The 23,919-nt window shown below is 41.4% G+C and overlaps 4 protein-coding genes across 7 annotated transcripts in view; 2 read left to right on the forward strand and 2 right to left on the reverse strand.

Moving 5' to 3' along the window:
• Positions 1 to 227: 227 nt before the first annotated feature.
• Positions 228 to 2,346, forward strand: LOC120551539 (histone H3.3A). The gene is made up of 4 exons (XM_039789022.1): positions 228 to 335; positions 1,151 to 1,288; positions 1,399 to 1,552; positions 1,655 to 2,346. The coding sequence occupies exons 2-4, from the start codon at positions 1,161 to 1,163 to the stop codon at positions 1,781 to 1,783; spliced, it is 411 nt and encodes a 136-aa protein (XP_039644956.1). The 5' UTR covers positions 228 to 335; positions 1,151 to 1,160; the 3' UTR covers positions 1,784 to 2,346.
• A 43-nt stretch (positions 2,347 to 2,389) lies between these two features.
• si:ch211-250n8.1 lies at positions 2,390 to 8,630 on the reverse strand. 2 transcript variants are annotated; one of them, XM_039789020.1, is made up of 16 exons: positions 7,741 to 8,630; positions 7,330 to 7,437; positions 6,971 to 7,046; positions 6,639 to 6,795; positions 6,458 to 6,503; positions 6,295 to 6,353; positions 6,048 to 6,083; positions 5,840 to 5,892; positions 5,609 to 5,741; positions 3,976 to 4,190; positions 3,255 to 3,297; positions 3,098 to 3,163; positions 2,947 to 3,006; positions 2,759 to 2,844; positions 2,565 to 2,644; positions 2,390 to 2,474 (listed from the first exon to the last, which is right to left on the reverse strand). In XM_039789020.1, exons 1-16 carry the CDS (start codon positions 7,841 to 7,843, stop codon positions 2,440 to 2,442), a joined length of 1,356 nt encoding a protein of 451 aa, XP_039644954.1. In that variant the 5' UTR covers positions 7,844 to 8,630; the 3' UTR covers positions 2,390 to 2,439. The 2 variants fall into 2 exon arrangements, with proteins under 2 accessions (XP_039644954.1, XP_039644953.1); XM_039789019.1 differs by having other exon boundaries at positions 2,390 to 2,644.
• Positions 8,631 to 8,762: 132 nt separating this feature from the next.
• On the forward strand, positions 8,763 to 18,360 carry zgc:194990 (uncharacterized protein LOC568410 homolog). The gene is made up of 10 exons (XM_039789021.1): positions 8,763 to 8,908; positions 10,617 to 10,708; positions 10,813 to 10,911; positions 11,004 to 11,111; positions 11,572 to 11,730; positions 14,006 to 14,146; positions 15,226 to 15,277; positions 15,499 to 15,525; positions 16,811 to 16,837; positions 16,933 to 18,360. The coding sequence occupies exons 2-10, from the start codon at positions 10,646 to 10,648 to the stop codon at positions 17,490 to 17,492; spliced, it is 1,236 nt and encodes a 411-aa protein (XP_039644955.1). The 5' UTR covers positions 8,763 to 8,908; positions 10,617 to 10,645; the 3' UTR covers positions 17,493 to 18,360.
• A 457-nt stretch (positions 18,361 to 18,817) lies between these two features.
• The window catches only part of itgb4 (integrin, beta 4), a 36,855-nt gene continuing 31,753 nt past the window's right edge, over positions 18,818 to 23,919 (reverse strand). For 2 of the 3 annotated variants that reach the window (XM_039789025.1, XM_039789024.1), the window contains 6 exons: positions 23,193 to 23,342; positions 22,783 to 22,971; positions 22,493 to 22,648; positions 22,152 to 22,316; positions 19,970 to 20,086; positions 18,818 to 19,855 (listed from right to left, as the gene is read on the reverse strand). In XM_039789025.1, the coding sequence (XP_039644959.1) occupies positions 19,725 to 19,855; positions 19,970 to 20,086; positions 22,152 to 22,316; positions 22,493 to 22,648; positions 22,783 to 22,971; positions 23,193 to 23,342 (908 nt within the window). In that variant the 3' untranslated portion in view covers positions 18,818 to 19,724. The remainder of the gene's footprint in view (positions 19,856 to 19,969; positions 20,087 to 22,151; positions 22,317 to 22,492; positions 22,649 to 22,782; positions 22,972 to 23,192; positions 23,343 to 23,919) is intronic. The other variant, XM_039789023.1, reaches the window with a different exon arrangement.

Genomic DNA, 23,919 nt, shown 5'->3' on the forward strand with positions numbered 1-23,919 from the left:
AATTAATGATTGTGGCGATCACGAAACATTTTTATGCTTAGATCATTCACTTTGATAATACATTATAGAGCTATATACAACTTGTTTGTATAAAACTGAAACATGGAAAAAATAAGGAGCATTCATGGTTGTGGTTTCTTATTTATTGATTGGCTGTAACAGATGTCAACTTTGAACGGTGAACCAATGAGTGTAGTGTGTTACCAGCATGACGTCACGACTAAGTATTTATATTTGGCCTCAACCCCTCCTCACGACACAAATCGTTTTCGCTGGTCGCCAACGACAAACTATTAGTTACGGCGAATTGCCTCTTATCAACCGACGTCTTAAAGGTAAATACATTTACTTCTCCATGTAGACAATGTAGCTAACGTTACGTGAATTCGTTGTCAATGTAATATGTATCTGCGGATTGCGTTTCTGTTTCCAGGCATTGTTTTTGCAATAGGCTAACATGGCGACTTGCTAACGTTAGCGTTAGCTAAAAATAGAACAATGGAATCTTACAGTTGACGTTTCTAGTAAAACATCCCCAGCTCGTTCAAGTGAAACTAGACTTATTAAACAAGTTAGATTAGCTTTAATTAACCATCGAGATGTTGTGTAGCTATGTCATACAAAGATGACAATTAGCTAACGATAAGCTATGTGTAAGCTAGCTAATGTTGCCTGAGCTCAATCGAGGCAATGTCGTGTGGGGGTGAAATGAGAAACTATAAAATGGCGAAATCGAAAAGCAAATGCTCACTGGCGGGGCTGGTAACGTTACAGGAACCAAGTGTTTGGACACTAATGTCGCTGGTTACCATGGCGAGTGTGGTCCTTGTAAATGCTCATGGCGCCTACGATATGTAGCTAACTTAACTTCTTCTCTGATCTGCGTTTAGCGCGGAGTCGGTTTATTGTGCTTTTTATTTTAGGCCTTGCTGGTAGTCGAATGTAGCGTTTATGGAGCGTACCGGCGCAAACTCGACGCCTCGGCCCAGTGTTTGCAACCGGGGGGGGGAGCTTGTATGCTAGGCAGGGCTAGCATCTTATCTTCGCAAATAACTGATCCGTACGGATTGGTGCTGCTACGTTAAGTAACGTTATCAGCATTACTTTTCAAGTAATCGAAGTTTAATACAACTCGGTTTGTTTTATTTAGCAAATTCGAGATGGCCCGTACCAAGCAGACTGCCCGTAAATCCACTGGAGGAAAGGCGCCAAGGAAGCAGCTCGCTACCAAGGCAGCCAGAAAGAGCGCACCGTCCACGGGAGGAGTGAAGAAGCCCCATCGCTACAGGTGTAGTACTTATTCCTAAACTTTTAAATATGTAGCATATCTTTTTCTAATAGTTTACTATGACTAACTTTGGCCACAAATGTAGTAACGCTAAAATCGTTTTGATTTAGACCTGGAACTGTGGCTCTGAGGGAGATCCGTCGTTACCAGAAGTCCACAGAGCTGCTGATCCGCAAGCTGCCCTTCCAACGTCTGGTGAGAGAAATTGCACAGGATTTCAAGACCGATCTGCGCTTCCAGAGTGCTGCCATTGGAGCTCTTCAGGTAAATAACATGTAAAGTCATCAGTCAGATTCTTGGATACTAGTGGCAAAATGAGCAGTAGTCGCTATGAACCTAATTTATTTTATATATTTTTCATAACAGGAAGCCAGTGAAGCCTACCTGGTGGGTCTGTTTGAGGACACCAACCTGTGCGCAATCCACGCCAAACGTGTCACAATTATGCCCAAAGATATCCAGCTGGCTCGTAGGATAAGGGGAGAGAGGGCCTAAGCGGCTAATGGCAACGTCACGACAAATGATCCTATTTATCGTACCATTTTTGTGGAAATTTTATTTCTTGGGTATTTTTTACAATTTTTCCTTGAATTTTGTATTTTAGATTGGGACAATTCATCATATTACACAAACCTGAGTACACTTAGGATAGTTGGAAATGTTGTACAGTAGGACTATCTACATATTCCATTATGCATCATTACTACATGTAGCATCGTACCACCCTTCAAGTTCTTTGTGGGTATCAGGCTCCCTCTGGGGATCGTTTTTCATGAGAGGATTGATCCTCTAAACTTCTACAGGGGTCCAGGGTCTTGTCACCCATCTACCACTCATCACAAAAATGCCAGCGTGTCTTGCTTAACCAGTCTCACTGCAGTGTCAGGGCATTGGCTGCTACAGTTGCTGCTCTACACTGACTGGGAGCATGAAAGACCTTCCTGTATTTTTCTGGACTGCTTTTTACATGTTTTTCAACATAAAATCTTGGCAGCTACATTTAATATTTATGAAAATGTTGTCCATGTCTTTCTATTAAAGGTCTTTATGATTCAAAAGCCTTGTGTTCTGTAGTTGTGGTATTCAGTAATGCAGTGTACACATGATCTGGATAGACTTTATTTACACCTCTATACACAATAGTTGAGTTGTCATACAAACCACTCTGTATGCTTGAAACCAGTAGCTGTAAGAAGAATACAACATGGCTTTAAGGTCTCTAAAACTAATGTAAATTATGAATTTCTTGTATAGAGCGTGCATAATTGTTCCTCACCAATACGGCACTCCTTGATAGTGCTGGCCCTCAGTGCCATGCAGCAGAAGCCTGTTGACTGAGGGGTTTCTGGGGAGCCACTGAGCAAACCAATGACAATGTAATGGTGTGGGTATTGCATATCCACATCGCCTTTATGAAGGAATGGAAACCCCTTGCAAAATCAACCTTTGCTGCACGTATGTAATACTTACGCCACGCAGAATGCAAATATTGTGTAGTCCCCTTGGCCGAATCTCCCTACACATGAAATCTCTGGATAGTGATGCTGAAACAGCTCCTGATAAAACAAGTTTAAAGAGAATTTCATTGCAGCTGGAGAAATCTGAACATTGTCAAGCAATTGCAAAGAGGGACATGAACGACTAACATGTCTACTTACCGATTTACTGTTTCTTTCTGTGCATGTCAAATGCGTTTCTTTCATATCCAATAGCACTTCCTGTGGGACAAATTACACTGTTTAAGTGGATGTTGATATTGACAAGTGTTTCGCAGGCAGCGATGACAGGTTAGGGGAGCAGTTCCATTACCTTGCTAGGTAGGTTTTTCTGCAACACTTGTGTAATGGCATGCTGCAGCACCTCCTTTCCCCCCAACTAAGAAAGAGACCACACAAGTTACAGGAGAAACTAGCACAGGTATACATAAAGATTGAACATACATTGTAAAGCAGTAGCGATTATTTACCATTACGTTTGCCTTTCCCAAGAACTGCACAATGTACACAATCCTGTTAAGGAGAGGTGGGTCAGTGTCTTGACAGTTTTTTTTCGATTGCTAAACGACAGTGGTCTGAAGCCACATGTGCAAAACTCTAACTACAGTCTGCGTTACCAACAATCACCTGAGCTAAACAATTCACATCACATGCAAAACTCATTCACAGCAACACAACTCTTCACGCATCTCAAAACAGGCTCAGTGCAGCCAAACACTCAGAACTATCCTCACTGAGATAACACACCGTCACTCAGAGTAAAAACACTAGCATCAAACACCAATACAGAAATTACAAACTTTTAATCTTTACAGTTTGAATAATTTAAGGCACTTCACACTAATCAATAGTTTTTTTTTTAAAAAGAGTGAAATTCTTCAATACAGAATGAAATATTCTGTAGCCTATTTTGCTGTCAATACTGCCGATGTTGTCTTTGCTGTAATCAAATCCGTATATATTTACAGACAAGGCTAGCAGCAGCAGCGCCGCGTCAGACACGTTTCTGGTGTGCAAAGACATAGAAAACGCCACACAACAGAAACGCCACGCTCGCGCCATGCAGGCAGTGTGCAGGAGCCCTTACTCCACTATATCTTTACATAGCAAATAGTCGTTTACTGCTATGTTCTGAATGTTCTATGTACAGTCCCTTTTAAATAACCCTTAAGGATTTGGTAACCAACTTGCCTTCCCTCCTTGAGACACTGTGATGGAGAGTTTCTCTGGTCCTTGGTAGCTGACTGCTGGGAGGGAGCGGGACCAATCTGCAGGGTGGGGTCCTCCATCCTCAGGGTCTGCAGGAGTTTGATAAGGGGCAGATACACTGTCCCATCCTGAGCCCTCAACCGCAGAACACCAATGGATAGAGGGCAGCCCTTTAGGCGAGACAGAAGCACACCTGCCTGGGAAAACAGAGAAAACAGCAACTTCTAAGGCGTGTCCGGTAGCAAACGTAAACACTATTTTGAGAGTGGCAGGATTTTAAAATGTATGCAAACGATTATAGGATTTGTCATGGGTGTGGCTGACCATGGTTTCATGGGTTTAATCAATATGGAAATACACACATAACGTGAGCTGTACATCTTAACTGGTAACAGGGCTGCAGTGAAACCTCACACAACGTCACAGCCCTAACAGAGCTGTGAGGCTGTTAGTTTGTGGTTACTCTTATATGTTCTTTTAATGCTATGTTTTTCAGAAAACCTGTAAAAATATCAAAACAGGTGATTCACTTCTTCCAATGTCAATGTTATTCTTTAGCATTTAACTGTATTTCATCTAGTCAAATTCAAAAATCACTTCCTCGCTGCTCTAATTTTTGCACCGGTTTAGAATGAGGTTCTAAAGTGGGATCATGTTTATAATGTAATAATCAGAGCTCTGCTCAGGTTTAGAGCAGCTGTGCTGGGAATTGTGTAATGCTAAACTACATGAATTAATAAAAATGAAGTGTAAGAAGGTGCCTATCAAGCAGTAAGTAGGCTACACACCAACACAGTTCTGAGAAGAGTTCTAATCAGGCAACGTAAAAGAAAACACCTGTGTGGGCCTTTTTCTCAGAAAACATTTTGGCACGTTAGAACAGGGAAATACAATTAATGATGTCTGAATTCCATTTGCTGGTATTGTTGATGCTGGCTCACTGTTAAACTGCCATGGCTTACAGGGGCACTTTAATAGAACAGTGCTATTATTTATGTTATTAGTAACCCCTGTGGTTCTTCTACTGGGGGAAATGTACTGTATGTATGTCTGCTGGGAAAAAGGTATATTGTAACGTTCCATTCACATATCATTAAAGGTGCCCTTTTACCTAATGAGGTCTGGTCTCAGAAGCCACAGTGCAGAGGTGCAACAACTTTATCCGTTTTGTCAGGAAAAAAGTAGACACCATCCGCTCCCTCTTATCTAGCTGGAATGCTCTCCCTGAGCACCTGAGGACACCACATGCTGTGGATGTTTTTAAACATGGCCTTAAGACCCACCTTTCCTTGTCCTTTTGTTGTTTCTTTTAGTTTTAATACTTTTTCTCCTTAGTATTTCTATGTAGCACTTTGAGATTTGAGTGAAGTGTGTTACAAATAAAATGTATTATTATTATTATTATTGTTCTAATCAGGGCACCTTTGAGAAGCCCGCAATGTAAAGCTCAGTTCACTGCATGCAGTTTCTTGTGTGTTCTCTGAGGGCTCTAATGAAGAATTCCCAGATATCTGCACAGGGCAAATGTAAAGGCTTTTATTTATACCAGCTACGCTGTGGTGACACAGAAAGAGATTTCTTTATACAGTACTGAATACTGCATGTTTGAGGATACCTGTCCATTCTTGGAATTCCTCAGCGAGGTTCCGTTGATCTCATCAATGATGTCACCAGGAGAGATAAAGTTGTCGACATGAGCCTGACTACCAGGCATCAAGTCGAGGACGAAGACGCGCCCACTCAGATACCTGAGAGACAGAGGGAGAGGATGCAGCAGGTTGGACAGATATATTTATGAGATTCATATACTTAACGGAGAAGACTTCGTAGAGTGGAAGACACAAACCTCAACACCATCCCTACCTCCCGACAGGGCACTACTTCATATGTCTCACACACCTGGGAACATGTACAAACAATTAACAGATCTCTCACATTCTGCTGAGTCCGGAATTTCCAGGCATCTTAAAGTTCCCATGGCCACTAAAACCATAATTATATTGTTGATGATGATCAATGCTTTTAGTTCTGAAAAGAAAATCATTGTTTTTTACCGGTAGGAGCCAGCTTTCATCCAGAAAACTGCAATTCTGTGTGAAGAGACCAGAGTTGGTTACTAGTGTAAAATCGTTTGAATTCGTAGTGATTTGAAAGAATAGTAGTTTTTACCAAATTATAGTTTGCATTAAAGTAGTCATGTTATGTTTATGTATAAAATCCTGTTTGGCTTGAACAGTTTGAAAATGTTTACACAGCACATCTGCAGATTTTAATGGCATAAATAAAATAAGTTGAACAGACCTCCATGTCCAGTTTGAACTCCATGTGAGAGAGGACCAGCAGCAGCGACATGAAAGGCTCTGGAAAAGAGAGAACAGTGTTACTGAATGCCAGTGGTGACAAGAATTTCCTCGGCTTTGCTCAGCATTTGGTGTAAACAATCAGATCAAGTAAAACGCCTCACCCACAAATTCCTCATTCCTTAGGATTGACATTGCTGGACTGTACCACTGGAGGGGAAAGGAAAAAGTATGAACCAAAGCTGTTTTAGTCTATTAGTGAGACCAGCAATGGGCATATACAATTTACCAGGAAAAGCCTAAATATTGTGTATCATACAAATGTATTTGGTCCATGTATCTGACCTCCAGGACTCTGGGTGTGTGCAGCAGGTGTGTGATGAACTGTGGCAGAGCCTTGCGGCTGAGGGCCAGTCTGAGCAGGTAGCGGCCTCGGCCCTGAGCTGAGAGCAGCTTCCTGCAAACTCTGGTCTGCTCCACTATTAAAGACAGGGCAGACAGCCTGCACACACACATACACACACACACACACACACACACACACACACACACACACACACAAAGACAACAGGTATTAACAATGATTTAAATAGTGCTAATTTTATTAGTAATGAAAAATTGCAGTGTACAGTTATAAAATTGTTAAAAATAATTTAATCTAGGTAGCATGTTGGTACCTGCCACAGGTATCGTGGTGGGTAAGTTGTTCAAAACACTGCCAGTAGTCTCTGTGTACCAGACTGAGAACCGGCTCTGGAGGGAGAGCAAACACACCCTTAGTACATACTGCATAAATTATTTTACATGTGGTGCTGCAGATTGTTTATTATTAAGATATTAGAAATACATTAGATTTTGCCCCTAAATATTGTGTTTTTTAATACAACAATTGCAACAGATTAAAGCATAGACTGCCTGACATCCCAAAATATGTATGTCAGGTATACAAGCACATAGCAATTTGTTCCCAGCATGTAGGTAAAGAACATTAACATTGCATGTGGTATTTTTTAGGGGAAGCACAAGGGATACTTACGTTGGAGCCCCTTCCTGAGGACCAGCTCAAGAAGCTGACAGCAGGAGGCGAGGTGAGGGTTGGTGTCTGACACCATCTCTCCATTTGACTGCAGGTTCAGGACACACACTGGGAGGGGGGAAAAAAACAAGCAATTGACAGTGAATCTGTTGTCGGTCCGCATGACAGTGGCCAGAAATATATACATCGCCATTTCACACATTAACACTATTGCAAAAGAGGCTGTATTATGCCTTTGTCTTCAATGAAAGTAAAATTCGAAATGATAAAGACAGTCGTTTGTTTTGGCGAGCCATATCCAGTAATAAACCGCGCAACTACTAAGCAATCGGCTGCCTCTGACACAAAAATGAATCCAGCAATTATTCCAACAACAGCATGTTGCTTTATGCATTTATAATGGTTTCTTACATTTGAGAGTGCCGAGTAGAGGGTCTTTTGGTGCCATGTTGGAGGTCCAGCTGTGATAAGAGGCTGTCTTTGACAACAGACACACAACGCCTCCTCCTGTCATTTAAGCACAGCGACAAGCGCTGTAATTACACTTCCGTGTAGCCTACCTAACATACCGAAACACCTTCCCATTCCACAATAACTGTTGCCACAAACAGAGAGGGTGGACAGTAGATGGATTAACACCAGCTATTTAATTTGGTTTATCATTAAAACAAGCGTATACAATAAAATGATCAAACACCTGCCGGAGTTAGGGGCTTATAGACGCTCTCTGTGCCTCGTAGTAAAATACGTTAAGATAAGTGTTTATTGGCTGTAGTGACATCTGCTGTTCTGCTTTCAAACCTAAAAACGGTCGCTCTGCCTTCAAAGACTCAGTAGGCTACTGGAACCTTAGCTACATTTCCAAATGTTCCAAGCGTTGTATAGACTACTGTTTTATTTTAGATTAAAAAGTAGCTAACACAGAGCTATATGCTCTGCTGCAGAGGCTTATTTAATGTTTAAAATAATAACCCAAGGGTTGTGGTATAGCCTAGCTAAGTTTTTTTTGTTTTATAAATATAGGCTAGACCTATAGGCCTTGGTAAAACACCACTACATATTTACAGCTAATGTAAATATGATTTTTTTTAAATGCCACTTAGGTATAATCATTCAGTTTTAGTTAGCCCACTTATCTTTTGTTAAGCCTAATATTTCTGAAAGCAGAACGCCATAAGCACGAGACATCGTTAGCATGATACTGTTACTGGCTAGCGGCGTTTTAAACCGTCTGCTGTGGGCTTGCAACGGTGTTTAGTCAATAAACCAAACGAATTATACAAGACAGTAGCTACCTGGTAAAAGATAGTATCAGTTTAACTGGAGCTATGGCGACCTCTCACGGTTGTTTTTCAAACTACAGCTCAGTGAAGGCGGCGGCAGATAACAGGGGTAGGTGGATAAGATAAGAGCGCGCTGTGTGTGTGTCTCTCCTGCAGCAGTTCGAGTGTGGATGAAACATTGAAGTGCATCTCTTTAGGGTCTCGGAGCGCTAGCTAAATCAGTCCGAGTTTAGCGAAAACATCACGGAGGAGCTGCGCAAAGTTATCTGCGGAAAGGAAAATTCTCCCTTAACAAGGTGAGACGTTGGCCTTTTTTATTTAATTTTTTTTTTACAAAAACGTCAATTTCCGTAGAGAAAAGCGGTTAAACTGCACCGCTGCTTAAGGCGTTGTTAAACAAAAATAGTTTGTCTGCCTGTTAGTGATTTGTGGTTCATTTTTGGAAACCGTTCATGGGTTCATCTTCCCTGTTACGTGCCAGTTGTTGTGCGCGGTGTATCATAGTAGGCTATATGCGTGTTGTGATGTTGCTGCCTTGCAGAGGTTGGTCTTTCAGTCCTAATATAGAAAGTCACTACCTGGGTTTGTAGCCTACAGCAGCACCGAGGTAATCCTGGATTTTCTCTAATCTTCCAGCTCCTCTGCCACCTACACGCTCTCCCAATGCCCAAAATAAACCAAGTCGTGTTAGACTATATATAGGCACATTTATTTACTCAGAAATATATATATCAATAGCCTATTCATTAGTTAAGATGTTCTGTGGATGTTTCTTCCTTCCCAGTACGTGCCATGGCCTCAGTGGGCAAGTTCATACAATTTTTTTTTATACATGACTCTTTCTGGCTTCTTCAGTCATATGAAAAGGTTCACCACAGTGTGCCATTTCAAGTCATTGCACTTAGTGATTAATTTTCTTTGAGGTGTGTGTGTGGGTGTGTGTGTAAAATTATTGATAGAGACAAATTATATAGATTGCACTGACGTGATATTTTCCTGTGATATGCTGCCTGCAGAATTCCACTTGTTAAGCCCCTGTAGGGTTTTTAGGCAATTCTTCTTCACACGTATCTTGCAAACTATATGTCATACCCTTTAAAATTTTGAATATGTGTAAATAAAAAAACGAAACGAATCATCATCATAGGGGAAAATATCCACAAAATTCAGAAAAAAGCATTTGTCTTTCATCAATCCTCAGTAATAATATTTGTCACTCAAAGGTAAACTTTCAGTTATCAGAGTTTGTCCCTTAAGTTGGATGTCTTTTCTTCGTCAAAGAACTCTCAAAACCATATGTTCTCTTAAGTCCTTGGGAAGTCAGTAGCAGCATCCTTTGGCTCAGCTGCCACCCCTACATCACAGAGGGAACAGCAAATCCCCCTCAGCGCATCAAACTGGCGTACAGAGGCGGACTGCTGAATCAACAGCAAACTGGTCCAACGCTCCCCCGCACCCTCCGCAGTGTTGTTAAAAGTGCTCTGTGCTGCTGTCTCAGATCTCCTTGGGAATAAATTTCCAATTTCAAGGCCTTGATCAAGATGCATCGACCCACACACGTCAGGAAATCCTGTTACTGTGCAATATTTTTTGCCTGTTTCTACATTGTGCCGCTCTCTGCCTCTCACTTTGTGGTGTTGTGTGTGTGTGTGTGTGTTGAGTGGGTGAGCTGTCTCATTTCACTCTTCTACCAATGCGTGGGTCCTCTTAACCCTCCTCCTTCTCACTTAATGATAGCTCAGAGTGCCTAATAATGAGCCCTCTGTGGACGTCCAGTGCAGAGCTGTGATATAAGTTCTGCAGTGCTTTTCTCTCTCTCTCTTTCTCTCTTTCTCTCTTTCTCTCTCTGCATGCATACATACCTTTTGCCACCTCTCATAAATTACAGATTTCTGCTCTCTCATCGATTTGTGTGGGCGACGCGAGCCCAGTCAGCTGCACTTCAGCTCCAGCTCCTGACAGAGTGTGTGCCAGTACTAAAGCTTTTTTATTATTGTACCACAGGGCATCTGCCTCGCTCTCCAGCCAGCAGCATGATGAAGGACTGTCTGCAGTTTCTTATCGAGCCGGCCAAAAAGCTCAAGATCCGACTCAAGGTACGGTTATGCAACTCTGTTCTGCTCTGATAGCAAAAAAAAAATGTTTTGCCATGAAGTGCTTCATTTGTATACCTTGCTACAAAATGTTTCTTTTGCCCCAGGAGTCTCGTAAGCGAGTGAAACTTGAGAAGAAGGAGCCACTGTTGGAGAGTCAGTTATTTATCATGGAATTAGCCCGAGAGCTCAACAGAATTTGCCAGGTAAGCTTTTCTCCTCTATCGTTTCTTTCTGTCACAGACAAACATCGACAGACTATCTCATCTATATTATGTACTGTATATCTTTACCCTAGAGGTCAAACATCCTCGGCCACATCTGGACCAGTGAGGACATCTGGCCGGCCAGTGTGTGCCGTGATTTCATTGTGGAATGGGCTGCTGTGTTGGAGAAGAGAGTACAGGTACGTACGGTCTACGGATGGGGCTGTTTTTTGTCATCAGTAACTAGATCAACTACATGCTTTCTGGATGTTCTGCTTTTGGTGAAATGTGGGGCTCCGGTCAATGGTGTAGTCTACGTGATACGCAGGTATACCCAGTATACCCAGTATACCCACTAAGAAAGCTCCAGGATTTCCATATAGCCACTTAAAAATGGCCAATGACATACTTTCCATTATATGGTCTTTCTACCTTAAATTGGTTCATAAAAGTGTATCCAAGTACAGGAAATGAAGTCGCTGATGCTGAAAACTTCCCAGGGGAGGACATCCAGACCCCCCACTACGATATGCCCCCCACCCCCATAATCAATTGTGCCAAAATGGCACAAAACAAACTTGAATTGATTCTAAAATCAATAGTTTGTGTCAATGTACTAATCGTTGCAGCTCTACTTTAATGTTTGCGTTTCCTGTTCAGCCGAGGATCATCCTGTCTGAATACCAGCAGGAGAAACCAGAGAAGAAAGACTGGAAGGGACACCTCCTCTGCATGCTGGAAGCAGGGGGGGAGTGCGACATGGGGCCCCACAAAAGAGTCATCATGGACTGGACACGGGAGATAAAAAGCAGACCTCAGGTGACTATAGGATGATGTGTTTCTTCCAGCACCTATTTCAATCAGGAGAGACAAGTGAATTAAGTATAAATGAATGTTTATTATAGCGGATGATATGTGAGTGAGTATGTAAGATATGTACAGTGCTCAGCATACGTAAGTGAATACAGCCATGCTAAAGTTGACTAAAAAGTTGAATAAAAAAATCATCTTTTAAAAAGGCTATTTTAATTCCAAAGGCCAAGGGAACTTTATCAGGATGCATAGTATCCTGGATCCATAAAATAACTGGCCTTTAAAAAGAAAAATCTGCCTCTATGGGAATTTAACATAGGGGTGTACTTATTTATGCCCCCTGTATTTTAAGGAAGAACATTTATTTATTTACAATACATTATTCATTCACAAAGAAAATTGGTGTCTTTAAAGGTTGGATTTTTCCTTTTTTTTTTAATTAAGGGATTAAGATGAATTTCCAAAAGATGATTTTTTTTATTCCTCTCCTTAGTCAACTTTAGCGTGGGTGTATTCACTTATGCTGAGCACTGTAACTCTTGGCAGAACTCTACAGGGAGATTTGTAACTGAGGGGTGTCCAGACACTGGTGGTGGTGGCGGCTGATGATTCTGATAAAGCTGGTGGAGTTGAAGGATTCTGCGAAGACTGTTGGTGATGGGGAGGTAGTGGGGCGAATTGCAGTTCACGGCGATTTGCACTGAAATGACAGCTGACTACAACAGAGAGAACAGATTTAAATAGCAAAGCAGCCGTTGACGTACTGCACGCATAACAGCAGCATAAATGCACTGAAGGCAGAGAGAGAATCATATTCAAACAGTAAGCAGGATGACAGGCTGATGTAGGCGTGACGCTGAGCTATTGGATAGATGAGATCAGCTGATGTGACCAGCTAACGAGAACAGCTGATAGGATAATTGACTGTGACAGGCAGGACAGCAAGGAATAGCGAGTGAGCACGTGTGAGGGGATTGAATGCAGATGCATGAGAAATAAAACTACACACCTAAGCGTACAAAAGTATAATCTTCGTGACTGACCGGACACGTGGCTAGTCGGTGATTAAAGTCTGACCCACTTGCCTCCTTGCATCTGATAAAGATGATTAAACTAAACCCCAGCCTGTGACAGTCATCACCATCATACTCAGGGCGCTTTCACACCTGCGGTTCGGTAGACTCGGTGCGATCGGACGGTGAAGTTGCAACATTGTCGAAATTTCTCATTTGGTTCGGATTGCGTTCACTCTGCCATTTGTCAAAAGCACCAAGCACTAGGGCTGCATGATATGAGGAAAATATCTAATTGTGATTATTTTGACTGATATTGCGATTGCATTTATAATATTGAAGGGAATGATCATGTTTGTATCATTATTCTCATTTTCACTGCAAAAATTCAAATGATTATAGTGTGATTTTTGCGAGGATCTGTACCAAACAAAGATGTTTTCTGTAGGATGTGTAGGCCGGGGCGTTTCTGTAGCATCACAATACTTCATTCAGAATGGTTTGACACATATTTTGCCTTTAACAAATATTGCACCCCTCTGCGATTTGGATATTGCACTATTCCATATTGCGATTTGGATAAAGTTGCGATTAATTGTGCAGCCCTACCAAACACTGTAAACAAATGTCACACGGTCGAAACGATAGCTGGTGAACCGAGATCCCCATTTTCAAGCGGACCAGAGCTCGGTTGTTTGATCCGCACCAAAGTTCGAATGAGATTTTACACCACTCCAAAACAAACTCCAGGGTTCGGATAAAACGGACCAAACTGCGCAGGTGTGAAAGCAAACCTCAGAGCGTGCTGGAGTTATGATCACAATTTAGAGTAAACACTAGGGCTGGGCGATATGGAGAAAATCAAATATCACAATATTTTTGACCAAATACCTCGATATCGATATCTTCAGCGATACTGTAGTGTTGACTATCGGTGCTTTCACAACATATTTACACAATGAGATTTTTCATGAATAATCATCATTAATGTGGATATAACAACTAAGTGGGTAAAGGCAAATAATAGAACAGTTACAACAGTCTGGTAAGTTCAGAAAAGTACATCACTTTACTGTAATGCAGCCTTTAAAACCAGGAGAAGACACCACTTATGCCATCTCACGATATTACGATATCCAAAATCTAAGACTAGTCTCATATCGCAATACCGATATAATATCGATATATTGACCAGCTCTAGTAAACACTTCAATAAGTAACACTGATCATGTTTTTTTGTTGTTGTTTTCCTACTCGTGTGTTTCCAGCCCACCGTCTGGCCCGGCGAGCCTGTGCTCATGATGCTAGACGACCTGGAGTTCCAGTGGAAGAGGGGTCGTCTCCCCAACCTGCTCCCAGCCATGGAGCTCGTCATGCTGGCTGTGATGAACGCGGACAGCCTCGTCAAGGTCTGGATGGCTGTCACAATATATCCCTGCTTAGATTATGTTGAACGAAATTGGTTTATTTTCTACTTCTGTTTTGTAGTTGAATTTATTACCAGTGATAGAATAAGCAGTGTGGGGCACCTGGGTAGTCAAAAATTTCAAATCAAATTTTTAGGCCTTACAAAGTCTTAAATTAAAGTGTTGTGTTGTAGGTCCTAAATCATTTTAAACAGGTCTTAATTTCCCTACCTCTAATGCTCATTGAAATTTTCCCGCAGCGCTTTACAATGTTCATTTTTAATTCTGTGGTATTGTAGTAGAGCTGGGCAATATATCGATATTATATCGGTATCGCGATATGAGACTAGATATCATCTTAGATTTTGGATATCGTAATATCGTAATATGGCATAAGTGGTGTCTTTTCCTGGTTTTAAAGGCTGCATTACAGTAAAGTGATGTCATTTTCTGAACTTACCAGACTGCTGTAACTGTTCTATTATTTGCCTTTACCCACTTAGTCATTATATCCACATTACTGATGATTATTTATCAAAAATCTCATTGTGTAAATATGTTGTGAAAGCACCAATAGTCAACACTACAGTATCGCTGCGGTAACGATATCGAGGTATTCGGTCAAAAATATCGTGATATTTGATTTTCTCCATATCGCCCAGCCCTATGTTGTAGTTCTTTCTGTCGCTAGTCCAGTTATAATTTGCTGTATTACGACTACAAATTAGACCAATATGCAACTTATATTGCAGCCAATCTAGACACCGGTCCTATAATGCAAAAGAGAAAATCAGGGAATTGTTTCGGATGATGTTTGCGCACTCTGACATCTGACTATGTTTTTTTTTCTTCATTATGTTGTGATATAGGTCTTACATTTAATTCATAATGGTCTTAAAAAGGTCTTAAATAGGTCTTAAATTTGACTTGGTGAAACCTGCAGAAACCCTGTAGCATGATGCTGTCAATAGTGTTACTGTAACAGTGTGAATTGTTATGTGTGTGTGTGTGTGTGTGTGTGTGTGTGTGTGTGTGTGTGTGTGTGTGTGTGTGTGTGTGTGTGTGTGTGTGTGTGTGTTTAGGAGGACATGACTAAACAGTGGCTGGTGAGAAAGCAGAGGAGCCAGAATATTGGTGAGTACATTTGAGGTATCTATTGTCAACTTTAGGGAAGTGTTCTTTAGCAGGAGTGAAATTTGATGAGTCACTTTAATCAGAACTAATCCGGACCGATATGTGATTAGAGGATAGTGCGTGAAAGCAAGTTTAGAAAAGGAGCGTGACGAAGGACTTGGGTGATGAATGCAACTCCTGATTGTCTCCTTGTAGTCCCAGTAATCTCTTTCTTCTTTCAGACACTGTCCGCTACATCCCCCACAGCGGTGAGTAGAAATCCTCACTATTTATTATAATTATATATAATTACCCTGAAATTAAATCTGCATTGTAGTGGCTGTGCTGCTGGGTTATATGATCTAAAATCTACAGTCAATCACAATAGATTGTCTTTTACCTTGATAATAATAAACATAATAATAACCTTTTTGCATTTTATTTCATTACTTGTGTTGGCTCACCCCTGAGGTTTGTTCTGATTAATTAGTTTCATGTATTATATTTATATTTATTTTTCTGGACTTAAATGTACAATCAGTGCAGACCGGAGACCTTATGTTTGCCGCTCCATTTCACTCTCTTTAAAGCAACTAGAGGGGTTAAAGGTTATATAGTCTCACTTTGCCAGACCATCCACGCGCTGTGGAGGGTCTGGCTAGTCCACACGGCATTCCGGCATGGGAGAAAAACGTTCTCTGGTTTATTGGCAATCACAATCGTCATGGGCGTCCGTAAGCTCCGCACGTCTGCTGTCGTGCGAGAGAAAACTCAGATTGGACAGATAGTCTAGCTAGCTGTCCGGATTTACCCTGCAGAGATCTGAGGAGCAGTTAACCATAGTCCTCATGAATCCACCGGAGTTTAGAACGCCAAACACAAAGAGAGCGGAAGGTGACGGACATCGGCGAAAAGACATGCATCCGGCGGAATTTCCTGCAGCACCGGAGCAATCCCGGAAGTGGAACGTCAAGGATATAGACTAAAGGTTATATGACGTCAAATGACACGCTCCGTGCCATTGATTAAATTACAGATTTCTCTGGGTTTGACCATTATTGGAAACATTTTGGGATAATTTAAGTACAGATACAGTCATTTTTAGACATTTTAATGCAGAAATATTACATATTATATCTTTAAGGACCAGAGCTGTTTGGTTGGTTAAACATCTGCCTTCAATTATCGTAGCCATTTATAGTTTAATTATATGGGATTCTGAAAATGTATTGACATTTGGGTTGGTAGGAGACAAATGTAGGTCCATTAGTCACTCTCCTATTAGCTCTGTTTTGGTCTCCACCAACTCCTGAGGGAAATATCTGGCTCTTTAGCTGCTAAATGCTCCACTCTGTTCACCAGCTAGCTGCTAATGTTGTCTGTGTGCTGTTTGGTGCTGAGCAGGTAGTGTAGTGGGTTTAGCAACAGTCAGTTGATAATTCTTCATCACTACGAGCGACTCCTTACACATTACACACGTCGTCATTTGATCCATCGATAATACAAAACATATTGAATGTCAGCTTTAAAGATGTTCTCTTCTTTCCTTTACAGTCTGGAATTGGATTTGCGATGCTGCAGGTATGAAAATCATTGGCAATCACATCATCCCTGTTCCTCATTAAAATCTGTAATCAGATTTGTTATCCCATCTTTCCTGGTCTGTAACTCTGCAGAGGAAGTCACTCTGGACTCAGACTCGGCCAACCCAGACCTGCTCATCTCCAGTGATCATAAGCGCATGCGGTGCGGCCTGAAGCGCCGGGAAGTCCCGCGGTGCCAGCGGCGCTTCGACGGCTGGTGGTGTGCCGTGGGCCAGGAGGGCTACACCTCCGGACGCCACTACTGGGAGGTGGAGGTTGGGGAGCGGGACTGGCGGCTAGGTGTGGCCAAGGCGTCCGGGGTGAGGCAGGGCTTCCGCCCGCTCACCACAGCCAGAGGCTACCTGACCCTCCGCCTGGAGAGGGGCACAGATCTGAAAGCCCTGACGGTACCCGCCACCCCGCTGTCACAGAGCCTGGTGCCCAGGAAAGTAGGGGTGTACCTGGACTATGAGCAGGGCCAGCTGTCTTTCTACGATGTGGAGAAGCGCTCCCACCTGTACACCTACAACGAGAAGTTCACAGAGGAACTGTACCCCGTGTTTGGGACTGTGGAGTCGGTCAAAGACCTGGTGATAAGGCCCGCAGGAGTCAGACAGCCGTGCCTCTGCCCCGGGCCCTGCCTCTGGAATTGAACTGCTTAACACACTCCTCAGTCACTCCTCAGTCCTGACCCTCAGCAGCCCACAGAGTCTGTGCTTTTATTCTGGTCTGTGATTTAGTGAATTTGAATTGTGTGCTAATTCTGGACTAAAAGTGTGACTCTTTCTGTGAGGTTCCTTTTAAGGTCTCACAGGGACAAGAACCGCCATCATTCTGCAGTACACTTCCTGCAACACTAGAGAACTTTTCCCGCTTCGGTCCCCCTACAGGTTGGAAGCGGAATTGTCCCATTATGTCTTATTTGAACTACAGAGCCGCCACCCGATCTGGCAAACTTGCGCAGTGCGGTTATAGCCGGAAAAGGGTTGCAAAGCGAATGCAGAAGTGCTGTTCACCCTGTTACGAGTTGATTTTGGAAACATTATTTTAAGTTATAAAATGTTCTAGTGTTGCCTTGTCTTTTTTCACAATGCCCAATAGGCTTTGAGAGAGTTTAGTCCTCAACCCTCAAAGACCCATGTGTTTGGTTTTTTTTCAAGTGAAAAAAGAATGCCAATGCTGGTTTTAATGTCACAATGGAGATATGGAAGTGTATTTTTTGATTGCTTTTTTTATTACTTATAATTGAAACGTGCGAACTAACTTGACAAATGTTATAAAAGCATGAAGGCACTATGGAAGGAGGTGCGACCAGCCACTTAGAGCCTCAGTGCAGTGAAACATTGCAGCTGCTGAAGGCTTGCTAAAATGCACAGGCAGATAATTACAGACTGGGTTGACGCATGTGAAGAGTTAATTCTCAGTGTTTGCTTTTTTTGTCTCCTGCAAACATTTGTCAGGCTTGTTTTGGCAGCTGTGTTTGTGTTTATTGTTTATGCATGCAATATTAAGATGGCTCCCCTGCCAAACATCAATAAATGAACTGCAAATGCTCCAACTTGTCTTCAGTGGTCACAGATCTAGAGAAACATTCAAATGTACTACAAATGTATTTCAGATCTTTATTGTGCAATAGAATTGACATACCAAAAAGAGAAACGTAACAATGCAAAAGGTAAGCTCATTTTGCTTAAAGCTAAGTGATACATGATGGTCAAAAGAACATGAATACTTAACTGAGAGTATTTTGTGGTGAAACGTTCATCCACTTATCCACATCAGGTTTTGTGACAAAATATTTATTCTAATGATAATTTAATCTTTCTGTCTTTACGTACACTTTCTCTAAAATATCAAGATCTCATTGTTTGAATATTAATCGACTTAAAATGCAAAATACAATGGCCTTGGCAGAGCAAGCATATGAAAAGCATTAACTTGAAGCAGTGGATACTATATATATATATATATATATATATTTTAATATTAAACATCTTAAAGAATGCAAAAACATGTTACATCTAATAGATCTTTGATAATTTGTCTGTATTGTAAAATCATGCTGTCAGTAGAATGTGCATATCAATGAGCAACACAAGCACCAACCTATTTGTGGATGTATCTAATATTTGGCATTAGATTTAATGTAATGTATGTAAAAAATCGTTTAAAAAGTATTAAATATGCTTGGAAAATATAATACAAATCTATGAACAGTCCCAAATACACCACTTTTATACTCTTGATTTCTCAAGATAAGACCACTTGGGTGAAAATGATTAACCATGTGAAACATCCACAGCAATTTCAAGCAAATCGCTCCTGCATGCAGACGCAGCTCAAAAAGCTGTTGAAATTCGGTGGGTTTAACCTGAAACATTCAAAACACCTCGCATACAGACACAACATCTCTTACAGACAGGTGGAGGACAGGAGACAAAAGGGGGACACTTGTCCCTTTGGATTTCTGTCAGATTACTGGCCCGGGCTGGGCCTGGTTTAAAGCCTCAGTGTGTTACCAGATCTGAACCGACAGAAGGGAGGGAGGAGTCTAACGCTAACTAATTTGCTTAGTAGCAAGTAACTGAAATGAAAGATATCAGAAGCAAGAGTGAAAAATGAATGTAAATGATAAAAAAATGACCCTCATCTATAAAGGAAAGTGGCCCCAGTTTGTAACAGGCATGAGAGAACGGCCTCCCCTCCATCTTTTTATTACACTATATCTTTTCTGGTCGCAGAATCTCACACCCACACACACACATTAAAAACATCCGTGTGTGGGTACTCTGAAGCAGACTCTTTTTAAAAGAGACTCTCAGATATGATTCCTCATCATGTTGGACCTTTGGCTGTTAATTTGGGCGTAGCTCAATAAGATATTTTTAAGATTCATAAAACATCTTCTTTGTGACGGTGGTTCCTCCCATGACGCTCCTCTGAACCACTTCCTTGGTGACTTGACGGGTCACCATGCCGCTGGTCTCTGAGTGCTGTGTCGTCATCATCATCCCATCTGTTAGAAATGAGCAGGTGGTATTAATGTGGGAATGTATTTTTTATTTTTATTTATGTTGTTCAGGAGAACAGAACTGAAACTTTATTTTATTTTATTTTTTATCATTTGTACCTGAGAAGTAGGGGTCGTTGAGCATGGTGTGGGACACGTTGGTCCGCGTGCTGACCTCTGTTGGCATTTGGAAAACTTCCCTCCTCGTTGATTGGCTGCTGTACTGAGACAAAGCGCCTACAGGGAGCAAGGAAGGAAGGAAAATACTGGTATGTACTAGAATGGGATAAGTTATGAGAACGTGATAGGAAGGCTAAAACGAATATTTGGATAATACGGAAATCTTGAGTATTATTTAAATGTTGACTGCATTTTCGGTCCTAGGATGGTCTAGAACAGGGGTGTCAGACAAACTTTTCAAATCTCCGAAGGGTCCAATCCGGCCCACGTTTATGACTTTGCAATGTGTGAAATTTGCAGAGAAGTCATTCATTCCAAATTTCCAAATATTCCTAGCGCTGTCCTAATAAGTGTAGCTGGCCCTATGCTGATTATGATTATAATAGATCCTGATTATTATAGATCCTATTGTGCTTACATACAGCTGTCAAGCGTAGGCTACTGTTCATGCAGGAGCCGCCGGTGGAAAATGTCTCCTTCAAAAAGGAGAAAAGTGGAAACAGCGTCGGGTTTGACCAGATCCTATTTCTTCACAGAGGTAAATGGAAAGCTCACAGCGCCTTTCCAACCTCGAGGAATATAACATTCAGACTAACTTTTTCCGTCCTGACCAGAATACATATACAGTAAGTACGGAAGAGGATTAGGGCCACATGTGAAAAAAAATATTGAGTTCTGAGTTAAAGTCAGAATTCTGACTTTAATCACAGAATTCTGAAAATAAGTCAGAATTCTGACTTCTCGTTTACTTAAAAAAATGTCTTTATAATTTAACAATTTAAATTAAGAATTCTGAAATTTCTTTTTTCAAGTTTTAAAAAAAAGTCTGAATTCTGACTTTTTTTCCTCATAATTCTGTGCAACGTAAGAAAACCTTTTTGCACACCTCTTTTGTCGGGCAGGTGCGTAGGATATTATCAAGAGTAGCAGATCAAACATTTTTTTAGAGAAAATCCCGCACGCTGACCATTACGCAAGCAATAATTTATTAGAAAAATACAACGTTTCGGTCTCAGACCTTCATCAGGTACATTTTAAATCAGGTATTTACCTGATGAAGGTCTGAGACCGAAACGTTTTTATTTTCTAATAAATTATTGCTTGCATAATGGTCAGCGTGCGGGATTTTCTCTCAAAAAATGTCCTCATAATTCTGAATTTAAACTCAGAACTCAAATACATTTTTCACGTGTCCCTAATCTTCTTCCGTAAGTAAGACATATTTTTCAAACTGCCCTTATTTTTCCTAGGATATCTCAGGCTGTTCATTGTCTGTTTTGTCAACAGGCTGATCATTATGTACTTGTACCCCTTTTCACTAAAAGAGAGGGACAAATTTGGAGTTGTTATTTATCGGTTATTATGCACTGGTTTTACTGGTCCGGCCCACTTGAGATCAAATTGGGCTGACACCCCTGATCTAGAGCGACAAATCTCAATAACAGTCACATTGCCATGAACTTTGGTATAGATATTCAAAGTACACAGAGGGTCATTTCTAATGATTTTGGTGACTTCCAGACCTTTCATAGCGCCACGCTTCATGTCAAACTTTCTCCTCGACTGAGGAGATCAATAAGTTTATCACAAAAAATGTCTACATTGTTTGCTGTTGAAATTCACGCCCCTTAATGGATGACTCTTAAGTTGTTGTTTCGTTTTTTGTTTTTACACCAGATATTCATTTATCCATGAAACCTACTGCAAATATTCAAGATCCCCAAGCCATGACCCCAAATGTTTTCTCTGGTGCCGACATCCGGCCAAAATTTCCAACTTGAAATTTACTGAACATGTTCACGCCGCTGAATAGATGAACACTCTCCATTTTCAACACTTTTCCATTTGCAACATTTGCTCTAGCGTTCCATCCGGCCAAAATGTCAACAGTGTACAGATGATGTCCCATCGTTTAATACATTCATGCTCCAACTGGATAAACAGTCCTGATTCAGGACCCTGTGATCTTTCCTCTAGTGCCATCATTAGGCCCTAAGAAAAAGTTTCTGTTCATCCCCACTGTCATATTGTGGGGTGTGTTAAACATTTCAGTCTCTAGCCACTATTGGGAGGTTTGAGTTTTAATTTATATCTAAAGCTCTGTCAGTAGGATTCATCTTACTTCCATCCTGAGACTCAATGGTGATGATGCCCTCCCTCTCAGGGCCGAAGCCCTGTGTAGTCCGAGCCTGAACTTTAAACTTGTAGGGAACATTCTCAGTCAGGTTTGGAACGGTCAGACTGGTCTCAGAACTGTCCCCGTTCACCTGGAAGGAACGCACGTCTCCTGGAGGAAACCAAAAATAGAGGTCAGAAAATAACGTACTTTCACAACAAAGCCTTATGGCAACCTGGTAGATGCACAAACCAACTATGGTGTTTTTTTTATTTTTTTTATTTTATATTTGAATTTGGAATATTTTTAAGTTGTTTTTTCTCTCCAATCTTTCCGGAAAGCCTCACCTCCACCATGCAGCTGTTCGCAGCTGACTACATAGCCCAAGATGTCTCCGTTGGGTTTACGAGGTTTCTCCCAGCTGAGCTGCAGGGAGTCGGGGCTAAGAGCAGTAAAGACCAGGGGGCCCGGGGCACTGGGAGTGCTCAGAGTAAATGGTGAGCCTACAGTGAAAGATGAGTAAATAATAATAATAATATAATAATAACAATAAAAAGAGAACATTGTGCTTCTGGTAACTGCATAAAAACAGTCATTGTGTCCACGGATTAATCCAAGAAATCCACAGAACCAGTACCTGGCATGGGGCTGAGGGGACTCTTGGGGTCGACAGCCGACTCGATGGTGATGACTCCCTCTCTCTCGGGACCCCAGCCCTCCTGGCTCTGACCCTTCACCTTAAATAGGTAGGAGTGGTTGGGCAGCAGGTCCTGGATGATTACAGAGTTCTCTGCAGGGTTCGTCACATTGATACGCTTCATCTCCCCTACAGGACAGGACACAGCTTGTTTAGCATCAGCATTAAATACTCACAAATGGTATTTAAAAATAAAAAGTTAAAAGTAAAAAAAGATTTGTGTCTTAGATTGATTTCAGGCATATGCCTGTTATGCCAAGAAGTATATACATTGTATCCTAATATAGCAAAATGTAAGCTCTTTATTATGGAAGAGATGAAAACCAATGGTCATTGCAGGGTTCATGTACCTCCACTGAGCAGCTGGTAGAGAACACAGTAGCCCAGGATGTCTTTCTCACAGTGGGGCTCCTGCCAGCTCACTTTGAGGGCAGTGGGACCAAGAGCAGAAAACACCAGTCTGCTGGGGGTGTCTGGTACACCCGGAGACAGTCGAGCATCTGATGGGTGACACAGACAGACAGGAGTAAGACTACTGTTGGATATCATCACTATAAACTGGGTCTATCTCCGTTTAGACTCGAGAGTACAAGGGGTGAAAAGACAGAGAAGTATAGATTGAACCTTGTCATACAAATTACATATAAAGTACTTTGCAATACTTCTGACCATTTTCCAGAGCATATTGTTTTTAACATATTTTTTGACTGTTTATGCAATAATCTGAGAGCTACTTAAATGCTCGACTGCAGAGTTTGCTTGAAATTTTCCGTAGTTTTGTCATTACAAGTGACCACTTTCACATTATACATATAGTCTAATATAAAACCAGTGATTAGTGCAGCTTTAAGAAATGACCACATTAACATAATCCTTTTGGACAACAACCACGTTCACTTACTGTTCTGGGTTCAATTTGTGGACAACATAGCGCGTGAACGCAATGCTCTTCATTAGCTTATCTAAAATCTGTGATGTCACTGCATACTTGAGTACAACAAGAGGTTTTCTAAACAGTCACTGCCACCACTGAATTATCATATGATATGACATAACTTTGATTAAAAGTTCTTTGAA

The sequence above is a fragment of the Perca fluviatilis genome, chromosome 21, assembly GCF_010015445.1.
Source record: "Perca fluviatilis chromosome 21, GENO_Pfluv_1.0, whole genome shotgun sequence".
Taxonomy (NCBI): Eukaryota; Metazoa; Chordata; class Actinopteri; order Perciformes; family Percidae; genus Perca; species Perca fluviatilis.

What these genes read in the sequence shown, in the direction of transcription:
- LOC120551539 (XM_039789022.1), top strand. Translation starts at nt 1,161, where the DNA reads ATGGCCCGTACCAAGCAGACTGCCCGTAAATCCACTGGAGGAAAGGCG. An exon ending in AAGAAGCCCCATCGCTACAG is followed by an intron (nt 1,289 to 1,398) that starts GTGTAGTACTTA and finishes GTTTTGATTTAG; the next exon opens with ACCTGGAACTGTGGCTCTGA. An exon ending in CTGCCATTGGAGCTCTTCAG is followed by an intron (nt 1,553 to 1,654) that starts GTAAATAACATG and finishes TTTTCATAACAG; the next exon opens with GAAGCCAGTGAAGCCTACCT.
- si:ch211-250n8.1 (XM_039789019.1), bottom strand. Translation starts at nt 7,843, where the DNA reads ATGACAGGAGGAGGCGTTGTGTGTCTGTTGTCAAAGACAGCCTCTTAT. An exon ending in AGTTCAAACTGGACATGGAG is followed by an intron (nt 6,084 to 6,294) that starts GTCTGTTCAACT and finishes CTCTTCACACAG; the next exon opens with AATTGCAGTTTTCTGGATGA. An exon ending in ATATTTGCATTCTGCGTGGC is followed by an intron (nt 2,645 to 2,758) that starts GTAAGTATTACA and finishes TGGTTTGCTCAG; the next exon opens with TGGCTCCCCAGAAACCCCTC.
- zgc:194990 (XM_039789021.1), top strand. Translation starts at nt 10,646, where the DNA reads ATGATGAAGGACTGTCTGCAGTTTCTTATCGAGCCGGCCAAAAAGCTC. An exon ending in TGTTGGAGAAGAGAGTACAG is followed by an intron (nt 11,112 to 11,571) that starts GTACGTACGGTC and finishes TTTCCTGTTCAG; the next exon opens with CCGAGGATCATCCTGTCTGA. An exon ending in GCAGAGGAGCCAGAATATTG is followed by an intron (nt 15,278 to 15,498) that starts GTGAGTACATTT and finishes TTCTTCTTTCAG; the next exon opens with ACACTGTCCGCTACATCCCC.